General features: G+C 42.4%; 1 protein-coding gene across 2 annotated transcripts in view; it reads left to right on the forward strand.

Annotated features, from left to right (window-relative positions):
- Nucleotides 1-23,866, forward strand: part of ANXA4 (annexin A4) — a 45,063-nt gene that overhangs the window by 12,896 nt on the left and 8,301 nt on the right. For both annotated transcript variants that reach the window (XM_067470713.1, XM_067470712.1), the window contains exons 2-9: nucleotides 3,738-3,785; nucleotides 7,525-7,612; nucleotides 7,708-7,802; nucleotides 10,634-10,747; nucleotides 13,304-13,394; nucleotides 14,520-14,599; nucleotides 16,648-16,704; nucleotides 20,081-20,174. In XM_067470713.1, the coding sequence (XP_067326814.1) occupies nucleotides 3,783-3,785; nucleotides 7,525-7,612; nucleotides 7,708-7,802; nucleotides 10,634-10,747; nucleotides 13,304-13,394; nucleotides 14,520-14,599; nucleotides 16,648-16,704; nucleotides 20,081-20,174 (622 nt within the window). In that variant the 5' untranslated portion in view covers nucleotides 3,738-3,782. The remainder of the gene's footprint in view (nucleotides 1-3,737; nucleotides 3,786-7,524; nucleotides 7,613-7,707; nucleotides 7,803-10,633; nucleotides 10,748-13,303; nucleotides 13,395-14,519; nucleotides 14,600-16,647; nucleotides 16,705-20,080; nucleotides 20,175-23,866) is intronic.

Consider the following 23,866-nt stretch of genomic DNA (forward strand, 5'->3'; position numbering starts at 1 on the left):
CTAGGGACTAAGTATTCTCAAAAGCTTGTTTGAAGAGCCATGTCTTCAAGTCCCTATGAAGGCAGGACAGTGTGGGGACCTGCCTGATCTCTCTGGGGAGGGTGTTTCAAAACCGGGGGGCCACCACCGAGAAGGAAGGTCCTCTCCCTTGCCCCCCACCAACCACGCTTGTGAGGAGGGCCTCCCTGGCAGAATTTTAGAGCCTGTACCAGTTCATCGGAGGGGAAGTAATCATGAAGATAGGCTGGATTCGAATTGTTTAGAGATTTATAGGTGTCAACCTGCACTTTGAATTGGGACTGGAAACTTACCAGCAGCAAATGGAGCTGCTTTAATAGGGGTGTCGTGTGCTCCCTTTAGCTAGCTCCAGTTGGTAGCCTGGCTGCTAATCTTTGCACCAGTTGCAGTTTCTGAGCCGTCTTCAAAGGCAGCCCCACGTTGAGTGCATTGCAATAATCCAGTCTAGATGTAATTTACTTACTTACTTACTTAGGCAATCCCTCGTTGTCTGAGTAGGATAGTCTTCCAGGATCAGTGTCCTGGCAGTGTGTCCATAGGTGACTGTGGAGCCCTATTCTTGATCTGCATCTTCTCCCACAGTGAGGGCATCGGTTTCCAGGTGGAAGGCGGTCCCGGTCAGGATTGGCTTGACGCGCCTTCCTCTTGGCACATTTCTCTCTTTCACTCTCCATTCGTGCCTCTTCAAATTCTACAGCACTGCTGGTCATAGCTGACCTCCAGCTGAAGCGCTCAAGGGTTTCCCAGTTCTCAGTGTCTATGCCATAGTTTTTAAGCTTGGCTTTGAGCCCACCTTTTAATCTCTGTTCCTGCCCACCAATATTCCGTTTTCCGTTCTTGAGTTCAGAGTAGAGCCACTGCTTTGGGAGACGGTGGTCAGGCATCCGGACCAATGCTGGTGGTCTTTGCTTCTTCCAGTAGTAGTTTTGTCCGCTTGTCTATCCAAGAGATTTGCAGGATTTTTCAGAGTCAACGCGGATGGAATCGTTCCAGGAGTTGCATGTGACGTCTGTAGACAGTCCACGTCTTGCAGGGTTGGGAGGACAATAGCTTTGTAAACAAGCACCTTGGTCTCCCTACGGATGTCCCAGTCCTCAAACACTCTCTGCTTCATTGGGAAAAATGCTGCACTCGCAGAGCTCAGGCTGTGTTGTATTTAGGTATCAATGTTGACTTTGGTGGAGAGGTGGCTGCCAAGGTAGCGGAAATGGTCAACATTTGCTAGTGTTACACCATTAAGCTGTATCTCTGGTATTGGAGAGGATTGGCTGGTGACTGCTGGAACAGCACTTTGGTTTTCTCGATATTCAATGAGAGGCCGAGCTTCATGTATGCTTCTGCGAAGGTGTTTAGAGTGGCTTGTAGGTCTTCTTCTGAATACGCACAGACGACGTTGTCATCAGCATACTGGAGTTCCTAAACAGATGTTGTTGTAACCTTGATTTTGGCTTTCAGTCTGCTAAGGTTGAATAGCTTGCCATCTGTCCGATAGATGATTTCCACTCCGGTGGGAAGCTTCCCATCAATAAGATGAAGTATCATAGCGATAACTAAGGCGTGGACTACTGTGGCTACGTCAGGCGTTTCAAGGAACATGGCAGGGTACAATACAGTTAAAACACAGCAAAACATAACTCCAATAAGACATCTTCTCTCTTCTCTCTCTCTCTCTTCTATATACATCTATCTATCTATCTATCTATCTATCTATCTATCTATCTATCTGTATGTGTGTATGTGGCAGAGGTGTCCATCCTAGGGTGGACATCCCAGGGTTCCTTACTCTCTCCATTGCTGTGGAATTTGCATGACTCCGCCCACTGCCTCTCACTTAACCCTTACCGGCCCTTTCTTACGGCACACAGCAAACAGGAATTGATCAGCAGCTGAACAAGAGGTTTGTGGGGAATTGACCTTGATTTATAGGAGTTGTAGTTCACCTACATTCAGAGCACTCTGGACCCCATCAATAACGGATCTGGACCAAACTTGGCACATAGATGCAACATGCCCAACTGTGCATAGAGGCAGAGTTTGGGGGTGATTGCCCTCGGAATCTGGGAGTTGTAGTTCACCTACATCCAGAGCACTTTGGACCCCATCAATAACGGATCTGGACCAAACTTGGCCCACAGACACAACATGCCCAACTGCATAGAGGCGGACTTAGGGGGGGTGATTGCTGTCAGAATCTGGAGTTGTAGTTCACCTACATCCAGAGCACTCTGGACTCCATCAATAACGGTTCTGCACCAAACTTGGCACACAGACCCAACATGCCCAACTGTGCATAGAGGTGGAGTTTGGGGGTGATTGCCCTCGGAATCTGGGAGTTGTAGTTCACCTACACCCAGAGCACTCTGGACCCCATCAATAATGGATCTGGTCCAAACTTGGCACATAGATGCAACATGCCCAACTGTGCATAGAGACAGAATTTGGGGGTGATTGCCCTCAGAATCTGGGAGTTTTAGTTCACCTACATCTAGAGCTCTCTGGACCCCATCAATGACGGATCTGGACCAAACTTGGCACATAGATGCAATATGCCCAACTGTACAGAGAGATGGAGTTTGGAGGCAATTGCCCCCGGAATCTGAGAGTTGTAGTTCACCTACATCCAGAGAACTCTGGACCCCATCAATAATGGATCTGGCCCAAACTTGGCAGAAAGACTCAACCTGCCCAACTGTGCATAGAGGTGGAGTTTGGGGGCAATTGCCCTCGGAATGTGGGAGTTGTAGTTCACCTACATCCAGAGCACTCTGGACCCCATCAATAATGGATCTGGCCCAAACTTGGCAGAAAGACTCAACCTGCCCAACTGTGCATAGAGGTGGAGTTTGGGGGTGATTGTCCTCGGAATCTGGGAGTTGTAGTTCACCTGCATCCAGATAAACGGTGACCCCCCTAACGACAGTGAACTGGTACCACACTTGGCACAGAGAAGCCCCATGACCAACTGAACAGGGGGTTGTGGGAATTGACCTTGATTGTGTGAGTTGTAGTTCACCAGCACCCAGAGAGCACTGAACCCAGCCAACTACAGATCTGGACCAAACTTGGCACACAGATCCATCATGACCAGATGTGCATACAGGCCTGGTTTGGGGAGGATTGACCCACTATTTTGGGAATTGTGGTTCATCCACATCATTATGTATTTTCTAATGAGAGCATTCACAAACAACGAAATCAAAGACTGTTTTTTTCCCTAATAGCTAGTGTTACTAATTAACTAAATGATATGACCGAACACCCCAAAACAAACAATGACTTTCTCAAATAACCCAGGCACTGCCAGGTACCCAAGTTAAGGAATATATATATTAAAAGACATAGACATAAGATTAAAACACATTGGAAATTATTCCTATCAGCAAAAGGCCACTTTAAATGTATGTTTATTAATGTATAGTTGGGTAAATTTTCCAATAGCTGGGCTTCATTTCCATTTAGATTTATGACCGAGAAAAATATTGCAATGTCTTCATTACCGGTCTTAAATTGACATTGTACATGATCCGTGGACGTGGTTATGTTTAATTTCCTGATTGGCTCCAGGATACGGATTGTTTGCCCAAACTCCCCATAAAAGCCACCGGTTGCGAGGAAGGAATGGGATTTTATGGGCCCTTCTCCCTTATCATAGAAGCCCATTATTATTTGAAATCTGTCAAATATTATCTATAGCGTTTTGCTTCCTCTTTTTCTTGCAGAGATCCATCCGACTGGGAATCAGGAAACTCCACTTTCGGCTCGTCATGGTGAGTGAGTGCCATGTGGTGCCTGGCATTTTCGGGGCCAGAAAGATAAGAGCTGCTCTTATCTTATCTAGGGAAAGGCTATCTGATTCCGTTGGGAAGACTTTGCCCTCCCATCCTAGACTTGGAAGGGGCCCCCAAAGGCCATCCAAACCAACCCCTTTTTTCCATTATGCATGAAAAGCGCAACCAAAACCCTGCTCAATAATAATAATAATAATAATAATAACAACAACAACAACAACAACAACAACAATAGGATCCTAGAGTTTGAAGGGGTCCCCAAAGCTCATCCAGACCAACCCCTTTTCTGCCATTATGCAGGAAAAGCACAAGCAAAACCCTCTGACAGAGGGCCATCCATCCTGCCTCTGTTTAATAACAACAACAACAACAACAACAACAGAACTATAGAATCATAGAGCTGGAAGGGGTCTCTAAAGTCCATCCAAACCAAGCCTTTTTCTTCCATTATGCAGGAAAAGCACAATCGAAACCCTCCTGACAGAGAGTCATCCAGCCTCTGTTTATTATATTATTATTGTTAATAATAATAATAATAATAATAATAATAGAATGATAGGATCCTAGAGTTTGAAGGGGCCCCCAAAGGCCATCCGGACCGACCCCTTTTCTGCCATTATGCAGGAAAAGCGCAAGCAAAACCCTCTGACAGAGGGCCATCCATCCTGCATCTGTTTAGTAATAATAATAATAATAATAATAATAATAATAATAATAGAACTATAGAATCGTAGTGTTGGAAGGGATCTCTAAAGTCCATCCAAACCAAACCTTTTTCTTCCATTATGCAGGAAAAGCACAATCGAAACCCTCCTGACAGTCACCCAGCCTCTGTTTATTATATTATTGTTGTTAATAATAATAATAATAATAATAATAATAATAATAATAGAACTATAGAATCCTAGCGTCGGAAGGGGACCCCAAAGGCCATCCGGACCAACCCTTTTTTCTGTTATGCATGAAAATCACAATCGAAACCCTGCATAATAATAATAATAATAATAATAATAGAATGATAGGATCCTAGAGTTTGAAGGGGGCCCCAAAGGCCATCCGGACTGACCCCTTTTCTGCCATTATGCAGGAAAAGCACAAGCAAAACCCTCTGCCAGAGGGCCATCCATCCTGCCTCTGTTTAATAATAATAACAACAACAACAACAACAACAGAACTATAGAATCATAGAGCTGGAAGGGGTCTCTAAAGTCCATCCAAACCAAGCCCTTTTCTTCCATTATGCAGGAAAAGCACAATCGAAACCCTCCTGACAGAGAGTCATCCAGCCTCTGTTTATTATATTATTATTGTTAATAATAATAATAATAATAATAATAGAACTATAGAATCCTAGCGTCGGAAGGGGCCCCCAAAGACCATCTGGACCAACCCTTTTTTCTGTTATGCATGAAAATCATAATTGAAACCCTGCATAATAATAATAATAATAATAATAATAATAATAATAATAGAATGATAGGATCCTAGAGTTTGAAGGGGGCCCCAAAGGCCATCCAGACTGACCCCTTTTCTGCCATTATGCAGGAAAAGCACAAGCAAAACCCTCTGACAGAGGGCCATCCATCCTAACTCTGTTTAATAATAATAATTAAAAAATAGAAATAGAAATATAGAATTCTAGAGTTGGAGGGGACCCCCAAAAGCCATCCAGTCCAACTACTTTCTGCCAGGCAGGAAGACACAACTAAAGCCTTCCTGACAGATGATAATGATGATGATGATGATGATGATGATGATGATAATAAGAGAACTATAGAATTGTAGTGTTGGAAGGGATCTCTAAAGTCCATCCAGACCAAGCCTTTTTCTTCCATTATGCAGGAAATTATTATTATTATTATTATTATTATTAATAATAATAATAGAAGTGTAGAATCCTAGAGCTGGAAGGGGCCCCAAAGGCCATCTGGACCAACCCCTTTCCTGTCATTATGTAGGAAAAGCCCAAGCAAAACCCTCCTGACAGAGGGCCATCCAGCCTATGCTTAATAATAATTATAATAATAGAAGTATAGAATCCTAGAGCTGGAAGGGGTCCCCCAAAGGCCATCCAGACCAACCCCTTTCCTGTCATTATGTAGGAAAAGCACAATCAAGTCCCTCTTGACTGAGGGACATCTAGCCTTTGTTTAATAATAATAATAATAATAATAGAACTGTATAATCCTAGAGCTGGAAGGGGTCCCCCAAAGGCCATCCAGTCCAACCTTTTTTCTGCCTTTATGCATGAAAAGCACAATCGAAACCCAACAAAGGGCCATCCAGCCTCTGCTTAATAACAATAACAATAGCAATAACAACAACAACAACAACAACAACAACAGAACAATAGAATCCTAAAATTGGAAGAGGCCCCCAAAAGCCATGTAGTCCAACTCCTTCTTTCTGCCAGGCAGGAAGACACTATTAAAGCTCTCCCACCCGATGATGATGATGATGATTAGGATGATAATGTAAGTATAGAATTCTGGAGTTGGAAGGGGTCCCCCAAAGGCCATCCAGACTAATCCCTTATATGCCATTATGTATGAAAGGCACAATCGAAATCCTACCGACAGAGGGACATCTAGCTTTTGTTTAATAATAATAATAATAATAATAAGCACAATAATAGAACTATATAATCCTAGAGTTGGAAGGGGTCCCCCAAAGACCATCCAGACTGACCCTCTTTTCTGCCATTATGCGGGAAAAGCACAGACGAAACCCAACTGACAGAGGGCCACCCTGACTCTACATAATAATAATAATAATAATAATAATAATAAGGAATCCTAACATTGGAAGGGACCCCCAAAGGCTATCTAGCCCAACTCACTTCTGCCATTATGTATGAAAAGCACAATCGAAACCCTCCCGTCAGAGGGCCATCCAGCCTCTGCTTAATATTAATATTATTAATAATAATAGAATGATAGAATCCTAAAGTTGGATGGGGCCCTCAACCCACTTGTTTCTGTCAGGCAGGAAAACACTATTAAAACCCTCCTTGCAGAGGACCATCCAGCCTCATGTTAGAAATCTTAGTTCCAATATTGTCCAGCGGTTGTAATATTATATAACAACAATCATAATTTATTCCATCATCATTATTATATCATTATATTGTTGTCATTCTTATTGTTATTATGTATAGGAGACGGACTACAAAGCACCTGGAAAACCCAAAAGGTTGAGAAATAGCGGGTGCATCAGTCTACACTGCAGAATTGAGGCAGTTTGAGTCCCCCTTAACTGGCATGGCTCGGTGCTACGGAATTCTGGGAATTGTAGCTTTGCAAGGTTTTTATCCTCGCTCCATACTTTGAACTATGGGTGTTGTAGCATTGCAAGATCTTTTGCTTCCTCTGCTCAAGAGTACTAAACTACAACTCCCAGAATTGTATGGCATTCAGCTATGTCTGCTAAAGTTGTATTAAACTGGATTAACATCGCAGTGTAGATGCACCCTTAAGGTGCCGGAAGCCATTTCAGCCGCGGGAACTCATTGGAGAACATTGAGGAGGTCACACTCTCTCAGCCTCATGGGAAGGTCACAATGTTGTTGACCCACTGTGCCCTTTGATCCAAGCCAGCCGCGCTTCCCTTTTAACAACTTGAGGAGGGTTGCAACACAATTAAAAAACCATGAACACTGCAAAAAATCAACAAATATACCTGTTTCTATCAAAGATCCCCATTACAACTGTATTTCTAGGCTGGGAACCGAGGCACCATCCGGGGAGCATCCAACTTCAATGCCAACGAAGATGCCCAGAAGCTGCGCAAAGCCATGAAAGGCCTGGGTGAGACCCCGAACCCCCCTTTGCAAATTACATTGATCTGGCATTTGGGGAATTTGGATGCAAAACCCATGGTTTTCCTTTCTCTCCTGGGCCAGGAACGGACGAGGACGCCATCATCGACATTCTGGTCAACAGGAACCTGTCCCAGCGGCAGGAGATTAAGATGACCTACAAGGCCACCATTGGCAGGGTGAGTGGCTAGCAAGGCACTATTCTTCTTATTATGATTATTAATTGTGTGTGTGTGTGTGTGTGTGTGTGTGAAGGCATAATCATTATTGGGTTGTTGTAAGCCAGACCTTGAAGCTGCAAGGCCATTGACTGCTGGGCATTAAATCAAGGTCGTCAGTTGTAACACTCACACCTGCCTCAAGCAGACAAGAGTTCTTTCTCCCACCCTGGACATCATTCCACAGATATATAAACCCAATTTTCCTGGTTTCCAACAGACCTCACAACCTCTGGGGCTGCCTGCCATAGATGCAGGTGAAATGTCAGGAGAGAATGCTTCTGGGACATGGCCATACAGCCCGAAAAACTTACAACAACCCAGTGATTCCCGCCATGAAAGCCTTCGATAATACAATAATAATAATAATTATTATTATTATTATTATTATTATTATTATTATTTTACAAATCAACATCGGCAGGGTGCATAGCTAGCAAGGTATTATTATTATTATTTATCATTATTATATTGTATTATTATAATAATATTATTATCATTATTATTACTCTTCCAAGGTATTATTATTATTATTAACAAATCCACCATTGGCAGGTTGAGTGGCAATGAAGGTGTTATTGTTATATTGCATCTGTGTCAAGCATCCTCAGAGGTTGTGAGGTTTGTTGGATACTAGGAAGCTAGGAAAAGGAGATATATAAACCCAATTTTCCTAGTTTACGACAAACTTCACAACCCCTGAGGATGCTTGCCACAGATGCAGGCGAAACATCAGGAGATAATGCTTCTAGAATGTGGCCATACAGCCAGAAAAACCTACAGCAACCCAATAATAATAATAATAATAATAATAATAATAGGAAAAGGAGATATATAAACCCAATTTTCCTAGTTTCCAACAAACCTCACAACCTCTGAGGATGCTTGCCACAGATGCAGGCAAAACATCAGGAGATAATGCTTCTAGAACATGGCCATACAGCCCGAAGAACCTACAGCAACCCTATAATAATAATAATAATAATAATAATAACAATAATAGGAAAAGGAGATATATAAACCCAATTTTCGTAGTCTCTAAGAAACCTCACAACCTCTGATGATGCTTGCCACAGGTGCAGGCGAAACATCAGGAGAGAATGCTTCTAAAACATGGCCAGACAGCCCAAAAAACCTACAGCAACCCAATAATAATAATAACAACAACAACAACAACAACAACAATAATAACAATAATAGGAAAAGGAGATATATAAACCCAATCTTCATAGTTTCTAAGAAACCTCACAACCTCTGAGGATGCTTGCCACAGGTGCAGGCAAAACATCAGGAGAGAATGCTTCTGGAACATGGCCAGACAGCCCGAAAAACCTACAGCAGCCCAATAATAATAATAACAATAATAATAATAATAGGAAAAGGAGATATATAAACCCAATTTTCCTAGTTTCCAAGAAACCTCACAACCTCTGAGGATGCTTGCCACAGATGCAGGCAAAACATCAGAAGAAAATGCTTTTAGAACATGGCCAGACAGCCCAAAAAACCTACAACAACCCAATAATAATAATAATAATAATAATAATAATAATAATAGGAAAAGGAGATATATAAACCCAATTTTCCTAGTTTCCAAGAAACCTCACAACCCCTGAGGATGCTTGCCACAGGTGCAGGCGAAACATCAGAAGAAAATGCTTTTAGAACATGGCCAGACAGCCCAAAAAACCTACAACAACCCAATAATAATAATAATAATAATAATAATAGGAAAAGGAGATATATAAACCCAATTTTCCTAGTTTCCAAGAAACCTCACAACCCCTGAGGATGCTTGCCACAGATGCAGGCAAAACATCAGAAGAAAATGCTTTTAGAACATGGCCAGACAGCCCAAAAAACCTACAACAACCCAATAATAATAATAATAATAATAATAATAATAGGAAAAGGAGATATATAAACCCAATTTTCCTAGTTTCCAAGAAACCTCACAACCTCTGATGATGCTTGCCACAGGTGCAGGCGAAACATCAGGAGAGAATGCTTCTAGAACATGGTCAGACAGCCCAAAAAACCTACAGCAACCCAATAATAACAACAACAACAACAACAACAATAATAATAACAATAATAGGAAAAGGAGATATATAAACCTAATCTTCATAGTTTCTAAGAAACCTCACAACCTCTGAGGATGCTTGCCACAGGTGCAGGCAAAACATCAGGAGAGAATGCTTCTGGAACATGGCCAGACAGCCCGAAAAACCTACAGCAGCCCAATAATAATAATAACAATAATAATAATAGGAAAAGGAGATATATAAACCCAATTTTCCTAGTTTCCAAGAAACCTCACAACCTCTGAGGATGCTTGCCACAGATGCAGGCAAAACATCAGAAGAAAATGCTTTTAGAACATGGCCAGACAGCCCAAAAAACCTACAACAACCCAATAATAATAATAATAATAATAATAATAATAATAATAGGAAAAGGAGATATATAAACCCAATTTTCCTAGTTTCGAACAAACCTCACAACCCCTGAGGATGCTTGCCACAAGTGCAGGCGAAACATCAGGAGAGAATGCTTCCAGAACATGGCCAGACAGCCCAAAAAACCTACAACAACGCAATAATAATAATAATAATAATAGTTATTACTATTATCATATTGGCAGAGTATATAATCATATAATATACATATATTATATAATAATATAATATAATATAATACATAATATAAATATAGTGTATAATAAAATAATATAATGTAAATATAATAATATAATACAGGGTGAGCTGATCTTTCCTTCTTCTTCCCAACAGGATCTGATGAACGACTTGAAGTCAGAGCTGGGCGGGAAGTTTGAGAAGGTCCTGCTTGCGCTGATGACGCCCATCACCTTGTATGACGTGGAGGAGCTCAAAAGGGCCATGAAGGTCTGGAAAATGCCAGGAGACTGCAATTTCTGTTGGAATATACAGGCCGTCCCCAAGTTACAAGCATCTTACTTGCAAACAACTCCTAGTTAAGAACAATGGGGCATGAAGTGAGAGACATCTCCTCTTTGGAAAGGAACTCCACTCATTATCGGGGGGGGGGGGGGGGGAAGGTTCTCCAATGAAGCCTTATCTCCAATCCATGTTTCCACAACAAACCAAATATTGCAAAATCCAGTTCTCAGAGGGACAGAAAGTGGGGTGAAATTTTCTGAACAGGACAGGCACAAGGAGCAATGGAAGCGCAACAGGAGGGGTGACCCTTCCCCATGCCATCCAAAGCTAAATAAATATAGTTACATTTTTAAAAAGTCCCTGTTCTGACTTACATACAAATTCAACTCAAGAACAAACCTACAGAACCTCTCTTGTTCGTAACTTGGGGACGGCCTTCATAATATTGTGGTGTTATTGCACCGTGCTGTTATCCCACCATAGCAATTCATTAGTCCCACCATTGCTCTCTGCTACTTTCCAGGGTTGCCGAAAGACTGAGTGAACCTCTGTTGAATATAATAAATAGCTCCCTTGAGCAAGGAGTTTTTCAAGAGGGTTTAAAAGAGGCGATGGTATCTCCGCTGCTGAAAAAAACAGTCTACCGCCCATAGAATCATAGAATCATAGAATCAAAGAGTTGGAAGAGACCTCATGGGCCATCCAGTCCAACCCCCTGCCAAGAAGCAGGAATATTGCATTCAAATCACTCCTGACAAATGGCCATCCAAATCACTCCTGACAAATGGCCCAGTCTCGAACCTTCCGTTTCTGGGCAAGGTGGTTGAGAGGGCAGCAGTGGAACAGTTGCAGCAGTTCCTAAATAACACAGCCAGACTTGATCCCTTCCAGTCCGGCTTCCGTAGGGGGCACGAGACGGAGACTGTGCTGGTTGCCATCACAGATCAGCTTTGCTGCCAGATGGATCAAGGCGGATCAGCGCTGCTTGTGTTACTGGACCTCACAGCAGCATTTGATACGGTCGACCACAATCTATTGACCCACCGCCTAGCCATGACTTGGGTTAGGGGGATACCCCTTAAATGGGTGTCCTCCTTTTCCAGAATCGGGGACAGCGTGTGGTGAGGGGAGGGATGGTTTCCGAGAGGTCTCCGCTAACTTGCGGGGTCCCGCAGGGAGCTATTCTCTCTCTTCTATTATTTAACATCTATATGCGACTGCTTGCCCGACTGGTGTGGAGCTTTGAGCTTGAGTGCCACCAGTACGCTGATGACACTCAGCTCATTCTGAGGATGGAGGGCTGGCCGGACTCTGTACCCGAAAATTTCCATCAGTGCCTTGAAGCTGTTACCGGATGGTTGCGTGCCATCAGGTTGAGGGTAAATCCAGCGATGATGGAGATCCTTTGGCTGGGCCGTCTGGGTGGGAGGGAGATCCAGCTGCCTACCCTGGCTGGTGAGACACTACATCCATCATCTTCTGCAAGAACCCTTGGTGTCTTATTGGACCCTTTGCTCACAATGGAGGCCCAGGTCTCTGCTGTGAGCAGATCTGCGTTTTTCCATCTACGTCAGGCTAGGCGACTGGCTCCCTTCCTATCTAGGAACGACCTGGCTACGGTGATCCAGGCGACGGTTATCTCGAGGCTTGACTACTGTAATACCCTCTACATTGGCCTTCCTTTGTCAGTGATCCGGAAACTGAAGCTAGTGCAAAATGCGGCGGCTCGTCTTCTCACCGGCGTGCCAGCGAGGTGTCGTATCACCCCAATTCTACAACAGCTGCACTGGCTTCCGATTGAGTACCAGATCACTTTTAAGGTGCTGGTACTAACCTTTAAGGCCTTATATGGTCTGAGGCCGGCATACCTGAGGGCCCGCTTATCCCCCTACCAACCCCAGAGATTACTTCGGTCCGAAGACCAAAATTTGCTTGAAGTCCCCAACATCTGGACTTACCATCTGTCCTCTACTAGGCAGAGAGCCTTCTTGATTGTGGCCCCTTATTTATGGAATGCCTTGCCAGTTGAAACCCGAACCATCCGAGAGCTACTTGCTTTTCGGAAAGCCTGTAAAACCTTTCTTTTCCGACAAGCTTTCGATGGGTGAATAACTCGGGACTATGTCTGTTCTCGTTTTTATTGTATTTTAAAGTTGGTTGTATTGTTTTAATCTACTGTTGTAAACCGCTCCGAGCCAAATTGGGAGTGGCGGTATACAAGTCAAATAAATAAATAAATAAATAAATAAATAAATAGGGCATCTACCTAGTAGGACTGATGAAGATTGCTCCCACTTAAATTGCCATACTCATTTCTACAGGGTCTTGGGAGTTGTAGTTTCACAAGGCTTTCTTTTGCCTTCTCTGGGTTGCCTCTTTGCACTGTGGAATGTTTGGCATCTCTATCATCATCATCATCATCATCATCATCATCATCATCACATGGAGTCTAGTATTAGTTAGGCTTTTTATTATTGTTGTATGGAGTCTAATGTTAGGCTTATTATAATTTGTAAAATGTAGTGTGATCTGTCTTCTTAGGGGGCCGGGACGGATGAAGGCTGCCTGATTGAGATCCTGGCATCTCGCACCAATGAGGAAATCCGGCGGATCAATGAAACCTACAAGCACCGTGAGTCCAAAGACGCTCCGTGCTCTGATCCAAGTGTTTTTTCCAGGTGGCCGTTTTAAGAAGGATTATTTGCAAGGTCCAGTCATGGAGAGGGGTAATAGTGATTCCTAATAATAATAATAAGGCTCTCTGACCTTCCTCCTTCTCAAGCACGATTGGTGGGGACGAGAGACAGGGCCTTCTCGGTGGTGGCCCCTAAGCTGTGGAACTCCCTCCCCGATGAAATCAGAACAGCCTGGCTCTGGGGTCAAGCCTTTGGAAATTAGATACAGAGCAAAAATAACTACAAAATATGAGCCATGATTTTTGGAACGGCTCTGGATTACAATTGTGGATGGCGTGATTTTAATAGTGATTATAATATTTGTATATTTTTATGTGCGTTTTAACTCTAATTTTTAAATTTTAACTTAAATATATTTAGGTGTCTGTTGTCTAAAGGCATCAAATAGTTGCCATTTGCAAAGCAGCCTTGAGTCCCCTTCGGGGTAGAGAAAGATGGGATATAAATACAGCAAATATATTTATTTATTTACAGTATTTATATTCCGCCCTTCTAACCCCAAAGGGGACTCAGGGCGGATCACAACACACACATACACAGCAAACATTCAATGCCAATTGCACAATGACAAGAGAGACAACAGATAGAAGTATATATAGGCATTTTCTCATCATTCGGCATCTTTGGAGGTTGTGCTCGGTTCCAACCACAGGGGGGTGCTGTCCCTCCATCTCCTTGTTGAAGAGCTTTCTTTGTTCACTGGGCTGAAGTCAGCAGCTCACCCTGACCCGGCTTCGAATTGTCAACCTTTTGGTTGGCAAGACTTACTGCAGGTGATTAACCTGCTGTGCTAAAGCCGGCCCTTATAATGATGAATAATTATATTATTATATTACTATTATTATAATATAATATATTATTATTATTATTATTATTATTATTGCCTTCTTATTCTTCTTAGAGAGACTGAAGGCTGTGTTCAGACTTCTACTGAATAAGGGAAAATAGTTGGCCCTTGGGATCCACTGGGTTTGAGTGGTGTTTTAGTTGGAGCTGACTTCAAGGTGCGTAATCGCAACACCTTGCAGATAGGTAATGCTGCCATTGCGTTTTCCCTGCAGAATACGGGACCACCCTGGAGGAAGACATCGTATCGGACACTTCCTCCATGTTCCGGAGAGTCCTGGTGTCCCTGGCCACCGTAAGTCACACCAAAATGCCAGCAATCCCACCCTTCCATTGAGTTACTATAGGGTCACATGCTCTCAACCAGTTGGAGTAGATCAGTGGTTCTCAACCATCCTAATGCTATGACCCCTTAATACAGTTCCTCATGTTGTGGTGACCCCCAAACATACAATTATTTTCGTTACTACTTCACAACTGTAATTTTGTAGCCATTATGAATTGTCAGGAAAATATCTGATATGCAGGATGTATTTTCATTCACTGGAACAAATTTGGCACAAATACCCACTAGCCCAAATTTGAATACTGGTGGGGTTCGAGGGGGTATTTATTTTGTCATTTGGAAGTTATAGTTGCTGGGATTTATAGTTCATCTATAATCAAAGAGCATTCTGAACTCCACCAATAATATAATTGAACCAAACTTAGCACACAGAACTCCCACAACCAACAGAAAATACTGGAAGGGTTTGGTGGGCATTGGCCTTCAGTTTTGGAGTTGTAGTTCACCTACATCCAGAGAGTACTGTGGATTCAAACAATGCTGGATCTGGACCAAACTTGGCACAGATACTCAATATGCCCAAATGTGAACACTGAGTTTGGCAAAAATAGACCTTGACATTTGGGAGTTATCGTTGCAGGGAATTATACTTAACCTACAATCAAAGAGCATTCTGAACTCCACCAATGATATAATTGAATCAAACTTGGCACACAGAACTCCCACGACCAACAGAAAATACTGGAAAGGTTTGGTGGGCATTGACTTTGAGTTTTGGAGTTGTAGTTCACCTACATCTAGAGCACACCGTGGACTCAAACAATGAAGGATCTGGAGCAAACTTGGCACGGATACTCAATATGCCAAATGCAAACACTGGTGGAATTTGGAGGAAATAGACCTTGACATTTGGGAATTGTTGTTGCTGGGATTTATAGTTCACCTACAATCAGAGACCATTCTGAACCCCACCAATGATAGAATTGGGCCAAACTTCCCACACAAAATTCCAATGATGAACAGAAAATACCGTGTTTTCTGATTGTCTTTGGCAACCCCTCTGACATCCCCTCGTGACTCCCCCAGGGGTCCCGACCCCCAGGTTGAGAAATGCTGGAGTAGATGCTGAAGGTGACCACACTGGTGTGGTGGTTGATGTTGATTGTCTGGTACACCATGCTTCCGCCATTCCCTTTATTAATCAGCTGGATGGTCTGGTAATAAAGGAACAAGGATGGCATTGTAGTGGTTGGAGGGAGATCATCTAGAGGTGGGCTGGATGACCTCAAGGGAACCCCTACAGAGAAGGCTGTCCCTTCTAATGACCCTTCATTTGGCCTGGCATCAAACCCAGAGAATATTCTGGAGCAGATCATTAAGGAGACACTTTGTCATCACTTAGAAAAGAAGACTGTGATTATATCATGTCACAAAATCTGTTTCTGTTTTGAAAGTGTTATATCCTGTTTAATTGTGTGGTCCTTTCTTTGAAAGGAGTTGTTCTGCTCCTACCCTCTGGTAGCTCCTGCTCCTCTGGTAGCAATTCAGGGAGTACACTTTCATCCCCACACCCTTCAGGGACATTCTCATGGGAAACTACACTTTGCACAGGGGTCTCCTGGTCCTTCTCTGCATCAGTATCATTGACCAAACCATTGCCATCTTGAAATTCATTGGCATCACTTCCCACATCCAAAGCACCCTGATCCTGAAACACAATCACAGGCTGAACTCCAACAGTGGTGTTACTCTTTATTTACATTTCTACTATTTACAACTCAATGAAACTTACTCATCAGAGGCGATGTTGAAAGAGAAATAGTAATGGTGACCCTTGACATTATATATTGCTCCTTATCAGCTCATTAATTCAAGCCCAGCCCGTTGCTCTGACATGTTGTCTCCCTTTCTGGTCTCTTCACATTCCAGCTGTTTAACTAGTTCATGGTTGGCAGCATGGGTTTTAAACTAATTTATACAGTCATCTATCTAAAACACTGACATTTCCCAAATACTACTACTAATAATAATAATAACCTTTGCTTTCTGTTTATCAGGGCAACCGGGACGAAAGCAACTACGTCGATGAATCCCAAGCCAAGCAAGATGCTGAGGTTTGTAACACAGAAATTCTCCTCTAAGTTATGCAGGGAAAAAAAGAAATACTTAGGGAACGTCTTATAGATTGCAATCTCCTTCTTTCAAAGAGCATAGTGTCTACGTCCAGGGAAGTCATGCTCCCCCTCTATTCCGCTTTGGTTAGACCACACCTGGAACATTGTGTCCAATTCTGGGCACCACAATTGAAGAGAGATATTGACAAGCTGGAATGTGTCCAGAGGAGGGCGACTCAAATGATCAAGGGTCTGGAGAACAAGCCCCATGAGGAACGGCTTAAAGAGCTGGGCATGTTTAGCCTGAAGAAGAGAAGGCTGAGAGGAGATATGATAGCCATGTATAAATATGTGAGAGGAAGCCACAGGGAGGAGGGAGCAAGCTTGTTTTCTGCTTCCTTGGAGATTAGGACGCGGAACAATGGCTTCAAACTACAAGAGAGGAGATTCCATCTGAACATGAGGAAGAACTTCCTGACTGTGAGAGCCGTTCAGCAGTGGAACTCTCTGCCCCGGAGTGTGGTGGAGGCTCCTTCTTTGGAAGCTTTTAAACAGAGGTTGGATGGCCATCTGTCAGGGGTGCTTTGAATGCAATATTTCTTCTTCTTGGCAGGGGGTGGGACTGGATGGCCCATAAGGTCTCTTCCAACTCTATGATTCTATGAATCAGGTAATACGGTTTGACACCGCTTTAGCTGTCATGGCTCCGTGCTGTGAGATCCTGGGATTTGTAGTTTGGTGAGGCACCGGCCCTCTTTGGCAGACATTGTCAAACTACAGCTCCCAGGATTATATAGCATTGAGTCCTTGGGTCCTCCATTAATTCTACAGCATAGATCAGGTGTGTGCAAAGTCCAGCCTGCGGGCCAATTGCGGCCCATGTTAAATTTTCCACTGGCCCGCAGCCTTTGTTACAAAATCAACAATATGCATCCCGACAGCACTGTTGACCACAGTATAAAATACACACGGTTGCACCCTAGCACAAGAACACCCTTTCACCCAACACCACACCAGCGTCCAGTGATCCAATAGAAGAAGAAGAAGAAGAAGAAGAAGAAGAAGAAGAAGAAGAAGAAGGGGAAGAAGAACTTTATTTTTCTACCCCAAATCCATCTCCCCGAAGGGACTCAGAGCAGCTTACATGGGGCCCAAGCCCAAGGCAGAATACAATTAAAAATAAAGCAATAACAATTAAGACAGCACAAAACAGCGTGAAGCAACATAACAACAATAGCTAGCAACAACAATAACACCAGACTAATTTTGGAGGAGGGGGGAGGAAAACCACTATGTGAACTCGTTAAAGGATAAGGTGGTTTAGTAAGGTGGATGTTTATTAAAGAAAGAATATAAAAAAGGGAAAAGGCACAAATCCGCCAAAGTCGGTACAGATCTAAAATGCAGTACTCAAAACAAACTAGAGTCCAGTAGCAGTAATCCGAAATGCTAGGATAGAAGACAAAGCCAAGGAAACCCCAAAGCACAGAATTAATCCAAAGGTATATCCACGAACATGAAAACAGAAACTTTTCAGAAGTAAATTCTTCAAGGAAACATAGGCATAACACAGGAAGATGAAACAGGAATCTTGACAATAGAGGAACCATGAACAGGAATCATGAACACGAAACTGTTCTCCTACAGCAGCGTTGTCTCCTCTGAAAAGCCTGAAAGCAAACCACTTAATTTAAGCCATCTAAGACACCCATGACATCATGTCTGACACATCTGGACTTTAGTGTCTTATCTCATATCATCTGAGAATATCTAGTTTGCTGGTTTTTCACTCTCTGCGTTCTCAGGTCTAATCTGTTCTCCCTGGAAAACTCCCCATCCTTCCAAGGCTTTTTCTCAAGGGAACTGGAACTTTCATTTTCCCCTGTTGCCTAGGGATCATAGAATCATAGGAGTTGGAAGAGACCTCATGGGCCATCCAGTCCAACCCCCTGCCAAGAAGCAGGAATATTGCATTCAAAGCACCCCTGACAGATGGCCATCCAGCCTCTGTATAAAAGCCTCCAAAGAAGGAGCCTCCACCACACTCCAGGGCAGAGAGTTCCACTGCTGAACGGCTCTCACAGTCAGGAAGTTCTTCCTCATGTTCAAATGGAATCTCCTTTCTTGTAGTTTGAAGCCATTGTTCCGTGTCCTAGTCTCCAGTGAAGCAGAAAACAAGCTTGCTTCCTCATCCCTGTGACTTCCTCTCCCATATTTATACATGGCTATCATGTCTCCTCTTCTCTTCTTCAGGCTAAACATGCCCAGCTCTTTAAGCCGCTCTTCATAGGGCTTGTTCTCCAGACCCTTGATCATTTTTGGATGAGCAAAAGAATCCAAAACACCAGCCTCGTCTGCTTGCAATTCAATCACTCACAGATTCCTCACTTTGAAACCCATCATCCCCATTCTCTGAACATTCAGAAAAATCCTCCGATGCTTGCCAGACTGCGGCACACACGTACAAAAAAGATATTTTATATTTTACTAGAAGATGATCAAAGCCACCGTTTTAAATATGCACTGAGTCTTTCCAAACCATGTATTGGTTGTTCTTTTGTTTTTCAATTGGCAGTCAAGCCAGTTTTGTCTCGTCAACCTGACAAATAAAAATTTAAAATCAAATTCGGTCCAACAGCAGCCTGTTTTTCCATTTCGTATTTTTGATCCATCTAAAATTTGAAATAAGGAAAAACATGGCCTTTTTTGCTTGTGATTCAAAATTAAATAACATATTTGCATCTTTTTATTTTTGATGGTTAATTGAAAAACAAAAGAACAAGTGAAAAAACGGGTTTCTATGGTCCTCAGTGTTTTGTACTTCTGAACCAGATAACTATTAGTGCTATTTTCCTGTCCACATGTTTTGAATTTAGAAGTTAAGGTGAGCCTTTAATAGTAATATGTAGTTTCAAATGAACTTTGATAATATGTTTAATCTCACACATTTTCTTCATTTTATGTGGTCTTCAAATATATGAAAAGCAGAGTGATTTTTGTAAACACTTGTTTAGATTTGTGTTCTGTGTGAAGAAATGAAAAGAATGCCATGTGCACAATTTCATGAAATAGTTCCTTTGCATTTAATGTTGCTGGTTCAAAGAATGTCAAGCTGACATCTCTTGCAATCTAAATACAAACTTGAGCCTTCCCAGAAGTGGTCCCCTAGGTATTTGGGAACTACAGCTCCCAGCATTCTTAGCTTAGGCTTGATGGGAGTTGCAATTCCATCAAGTTCCACAGAGTTGATGTTATCCATTTCCTTTGACTTCTTTGTGAAAGTAAGCTCTTTCTCTTCTCTGCACTGTTTTGACCAATGGGTCAAAATGAAGGATATGTTTCCAAAAAGCATGCTGCTCTTTATTCTTATTTTTAGTGCCTTTACGAAGCAGGGGAGAAACGGTGGGGGACAGATGAGGCCCAATTCATGACGGTCCTCTGCACAAGGAACCGGAACCACCTGCTAAGAGGTAAGGCCCCAACCCCTTAGCCATCTGTCAGGAGGGCTTTGATGGTGCTTTTTCTACATAATGGCAGAAGGGGGTTGGACTGGATGGCCTTTGGGGGTCCCTTCCAGCCCTGGGATTCTATAATTCTATTATTGACATTATTATTATAATATTATTATTAAGCAGAGGCTGTTGGGGTGGCTTTGATTGTGCTTTTCCTGCATAATGGAAGAAGGGGGTTGGACTAGATGGCCTTTGGGGGTCCTTTCCAGCCCTGGGATTCTATAATTCTATTATTGTCATTATTATTATTATAATATTATTATTAAGCAGAGGCTGTTGGGGTGGCTTTGATTGTGCTTTTCCTGCATAATGGAAGAAGGGGGTTGGACTAGATGGCCTTTGGGGGTCCTTTCCAGCCCTGGGATTCTATAAGTCTATTATTGTCATTATTATTATAATATTATTATTAAGCAGAGGCTGTTGGGGTGGCTTTGATTGTGCTTTTCCTGCATAATGGAAGAAGGGGGTTGGACTAGATGGCCTTTGGGGGTCCTTTCCAGCCCTGGGATTCTATAATTCTATTATTGTCATTATTATTATTATAATATTATTATTAAGCAGAGGCTGTTGGGGTGGCTTTGATTGTGCTTTTCCTGCATAATGGAAGAAGGGGGTTGGACTAGATGGCCTTTGGGGATCCTTTCCAGCCCTGGGATTCTATAAGTCTATTATTGTCATTATTATTATAATATTATTATTAAGCAGAGGCTGTTGGGGTGGCTTTGATTGTGCTTTTCCTGCATAATGGAAGAAGGGGGTTGGACTAGATGGCCTTTGGGGGTCCTTTCCAGCCCTGGGATTCTATAATTCTATTATTGTCATTATTATTATTATAATATTATTATTAAGCAGAGGCTGTTGGGGTGGCTTTGATTGTGCTTTTCCTGCATAATGGAAGAAGGGGGTTGGACTAGATGGCCTTTGGGGGTCCTTTCCAGCCCTGGGATTCTATAAGTCTATTATTGTCATTATTATTATAATATTATTATTAAGCAGAGGCTGTTGGGGTGGCTTTGATTGTGCTTTTCCTGCATAATGGAAGAAGGGGGTTGGACTAGATGGCCTTTGGGGGTCCTTTCCAGCCCTGGGATTCTATAATTCTATTATTGTCATTATTATTATTATAATATTATTATTAAGCAGAGGCTGTTGGGGTGGCTTTGATTGTGCTTTTCCTGCATAATGGAAGAAGGGGGTTGGACTAGATGGCCTTTGGGGATCCTTTCCAGCCCTGGGATTCTATAAGTCTATTATTGTCATTATTATTATAATATTATTATTAAGCAGAGGCTGTTGGGGTGGCTTTGATTGTGCTTTTCCTGCATAATGGAAGAAGGGGGTTGGACTAGATGGCCTTTGGGGGTCCTTTCCAGCCCTGGGATTCTATAAGTCTATTATTGTCATTATTATTATAATATTATTATTAAGCAGAGGCTGTTGGGGTGGCTTTGATTGTGCTTTTCCTGCATAATGGAAGAAGGGGGTTGGACTAGATGGCCTTTGGGGGTCCTTTCCAGCCCTGGGATTCTATAATTCTATTATTGTCATTATTATTATTATAATATTATTATTAAGCAGAGGCTGTTGGGGTGGCTTTGATTGTGCTTTTCCTGCATAATGGAAGAAGGGGGTTGGACTAGATGGCCTTTGGGGATCCTTTCCAGCCCTGGGATTCTATAAGTCTATTATTGTCATTATTATTATAATATTATTATTAAGCAGAGGCTGTTGGGGTGGCTTTGATTGTGCTTTTCCTGCATAATGGAAGAAGAGGGTTGGACTAGATGGCCTTTGGGGATCCTTTCCAGCCCTGGGATTCTATAATTCTATTATTGTCATTATTATTATTATTATTATATTATTATTAAGCAGAGGCTGTTGGGGTGGCTTTGATTGTGCTTTTCCTGCATAATGGAAGAAGGGGGTTGGACTAGATGGCCTTTGGGGGTCCTTTCCAGCCCTAGGATTCGATAGTTCTATTATTATTGTTATCATTATCATTTGTCAGGATGTCCTACCAGCTTGGAACTAGCTGCTCCCCCCCCCCCCCCCCCCCCCCCCCGCTCCCATGATATGCAGAAGGGGAGGTTGAGATGGATAGGAGCACACTATAGTAAGGCCATCTGGTCTTATGAGATAACAAAACAGTAGAAGGGGGTGGGATTGGGGAATGATATACACGGGGTTGGCAGGAAACCCTTAGAACTGTCTTTCTTACGGCTGTGATAAGATAGAAAAAAAGCTGTTTCCAAAGATTGTGCTTTGTGAGCATGCTTTTCTTCCAAAAGCTTCCAGATTCTGGCAATCATTATATTATTATTATTATTATTATTATTATTATTATTAAGCTGAGGCTGTTGGGGTGGCTTTAATTGTGCTTTTCTTGCAGGACAGAAAGAGGTTGGACTAGATGGGCTTTGGAGGTCCCTTCCAGTCCTGGGATTCTTCAGTTCTATTATTATTATTATTATTATTATTATTATTATTATTAAACCAAGGTGTGGATTATGCTTTTCCTGCATAATAGTAGAAAGAGGTTGGACTAGATGGCCTTTGGGGGTCCCTTCCAGTCCTGGGATTCTTCAGTTCAATTATTATTATTATTATTAAGCAAAGTTGTGGATTATGCTTTTCCTGCATAATAGCAGAAGGGGGTTGGACTGGATGGCCTTTGGGGGTCCCTTCCAGTCCTGGGATTCTTCAGTTCTATTATTATTATTATTATTATTATTATTATTATTATTATTAAGCAAAGTTGTGGATTATGCTTTTCCTGCATAATAGCAGGAGGGGGTTGGACTGGATGGCCTTTGGGGGTCCCTTCCAGCCCTGGGATTCTTCAGTTCTATTATTAATATTATTATTATTATTATTAAACAAAGGTGTGGATTATGCTTTTCCTGCATAATAGCAGAAGGGGGTTGGTCTGGATGGCCTTTGGGAGTCCCTTCCAGTCCTGGGATTCTTCAGTTCTATTATTATTATTATTATTATTATTATTATTAAACCAAGGTGTGGATTATGCTTTTCCTGCATAATAGCAGAAAGAGGTTGGACTAGATGGCCTTTAGGGGTCCCTTCCAGTCCTGGAATTCTTCAGTTCTATTATTATTATTATTATTATTATTATTATTATTAAACAAAGGTGTGGATTATGCTTTTCCTGCATAATAGCAGAAGGGGGTTGGACTGGATGGCCTTTGGGGGTCCCTTCCAACTCTAGGATCACTACCAAGAGTGCAACTACACTGTAGAATGAATGCAGTTCGGCACCGCTGTGCTTTCCATGGCTGAATGCAATGGTATACTGTGTTAGACTCTGGAAGATCTTGGAGTTAAAATCAAGCTCACAACAATAGAACGCTGGAGACAAGTGGTTTATGCTTTCTTTCCACAATCCTAAAAAGACAGTTCTAAAGCTTCCCCACTCCAACCTGCTGTATCTATCAGCCCCAACTCCCATCTGCCTCCTAGTGGCCAAACTCTGTGCCCACCGTCTGTTAAATGCAGTTTCAATTTCCCTCACAAAATAGATGTCTACATTTCCTTCCTCAGCTGTACCCATCCTTCTTCTCCCATCTCCCTTCTTTATGGCAGGGAACTGAAGCAGCCAGTCCCAAGTTGATATGGTGATCCTGACATACAGGGAG

The sequence above is a fragment of the Anolis sagrei genome, chromosome 7 (assembly GCF_037176765.1).
Source record: "Anolis sagrei isolate rAnoSag1 chromosome 7, rAnoSag1.mat, whole genome shotgun sequence".
Classification (NCBI taxonomy): Eukaryota; Metazoa; Chordata; class Lepidosauria; order Squamata; family Dactyloidae; genus Anolis; species Anolis sagrei.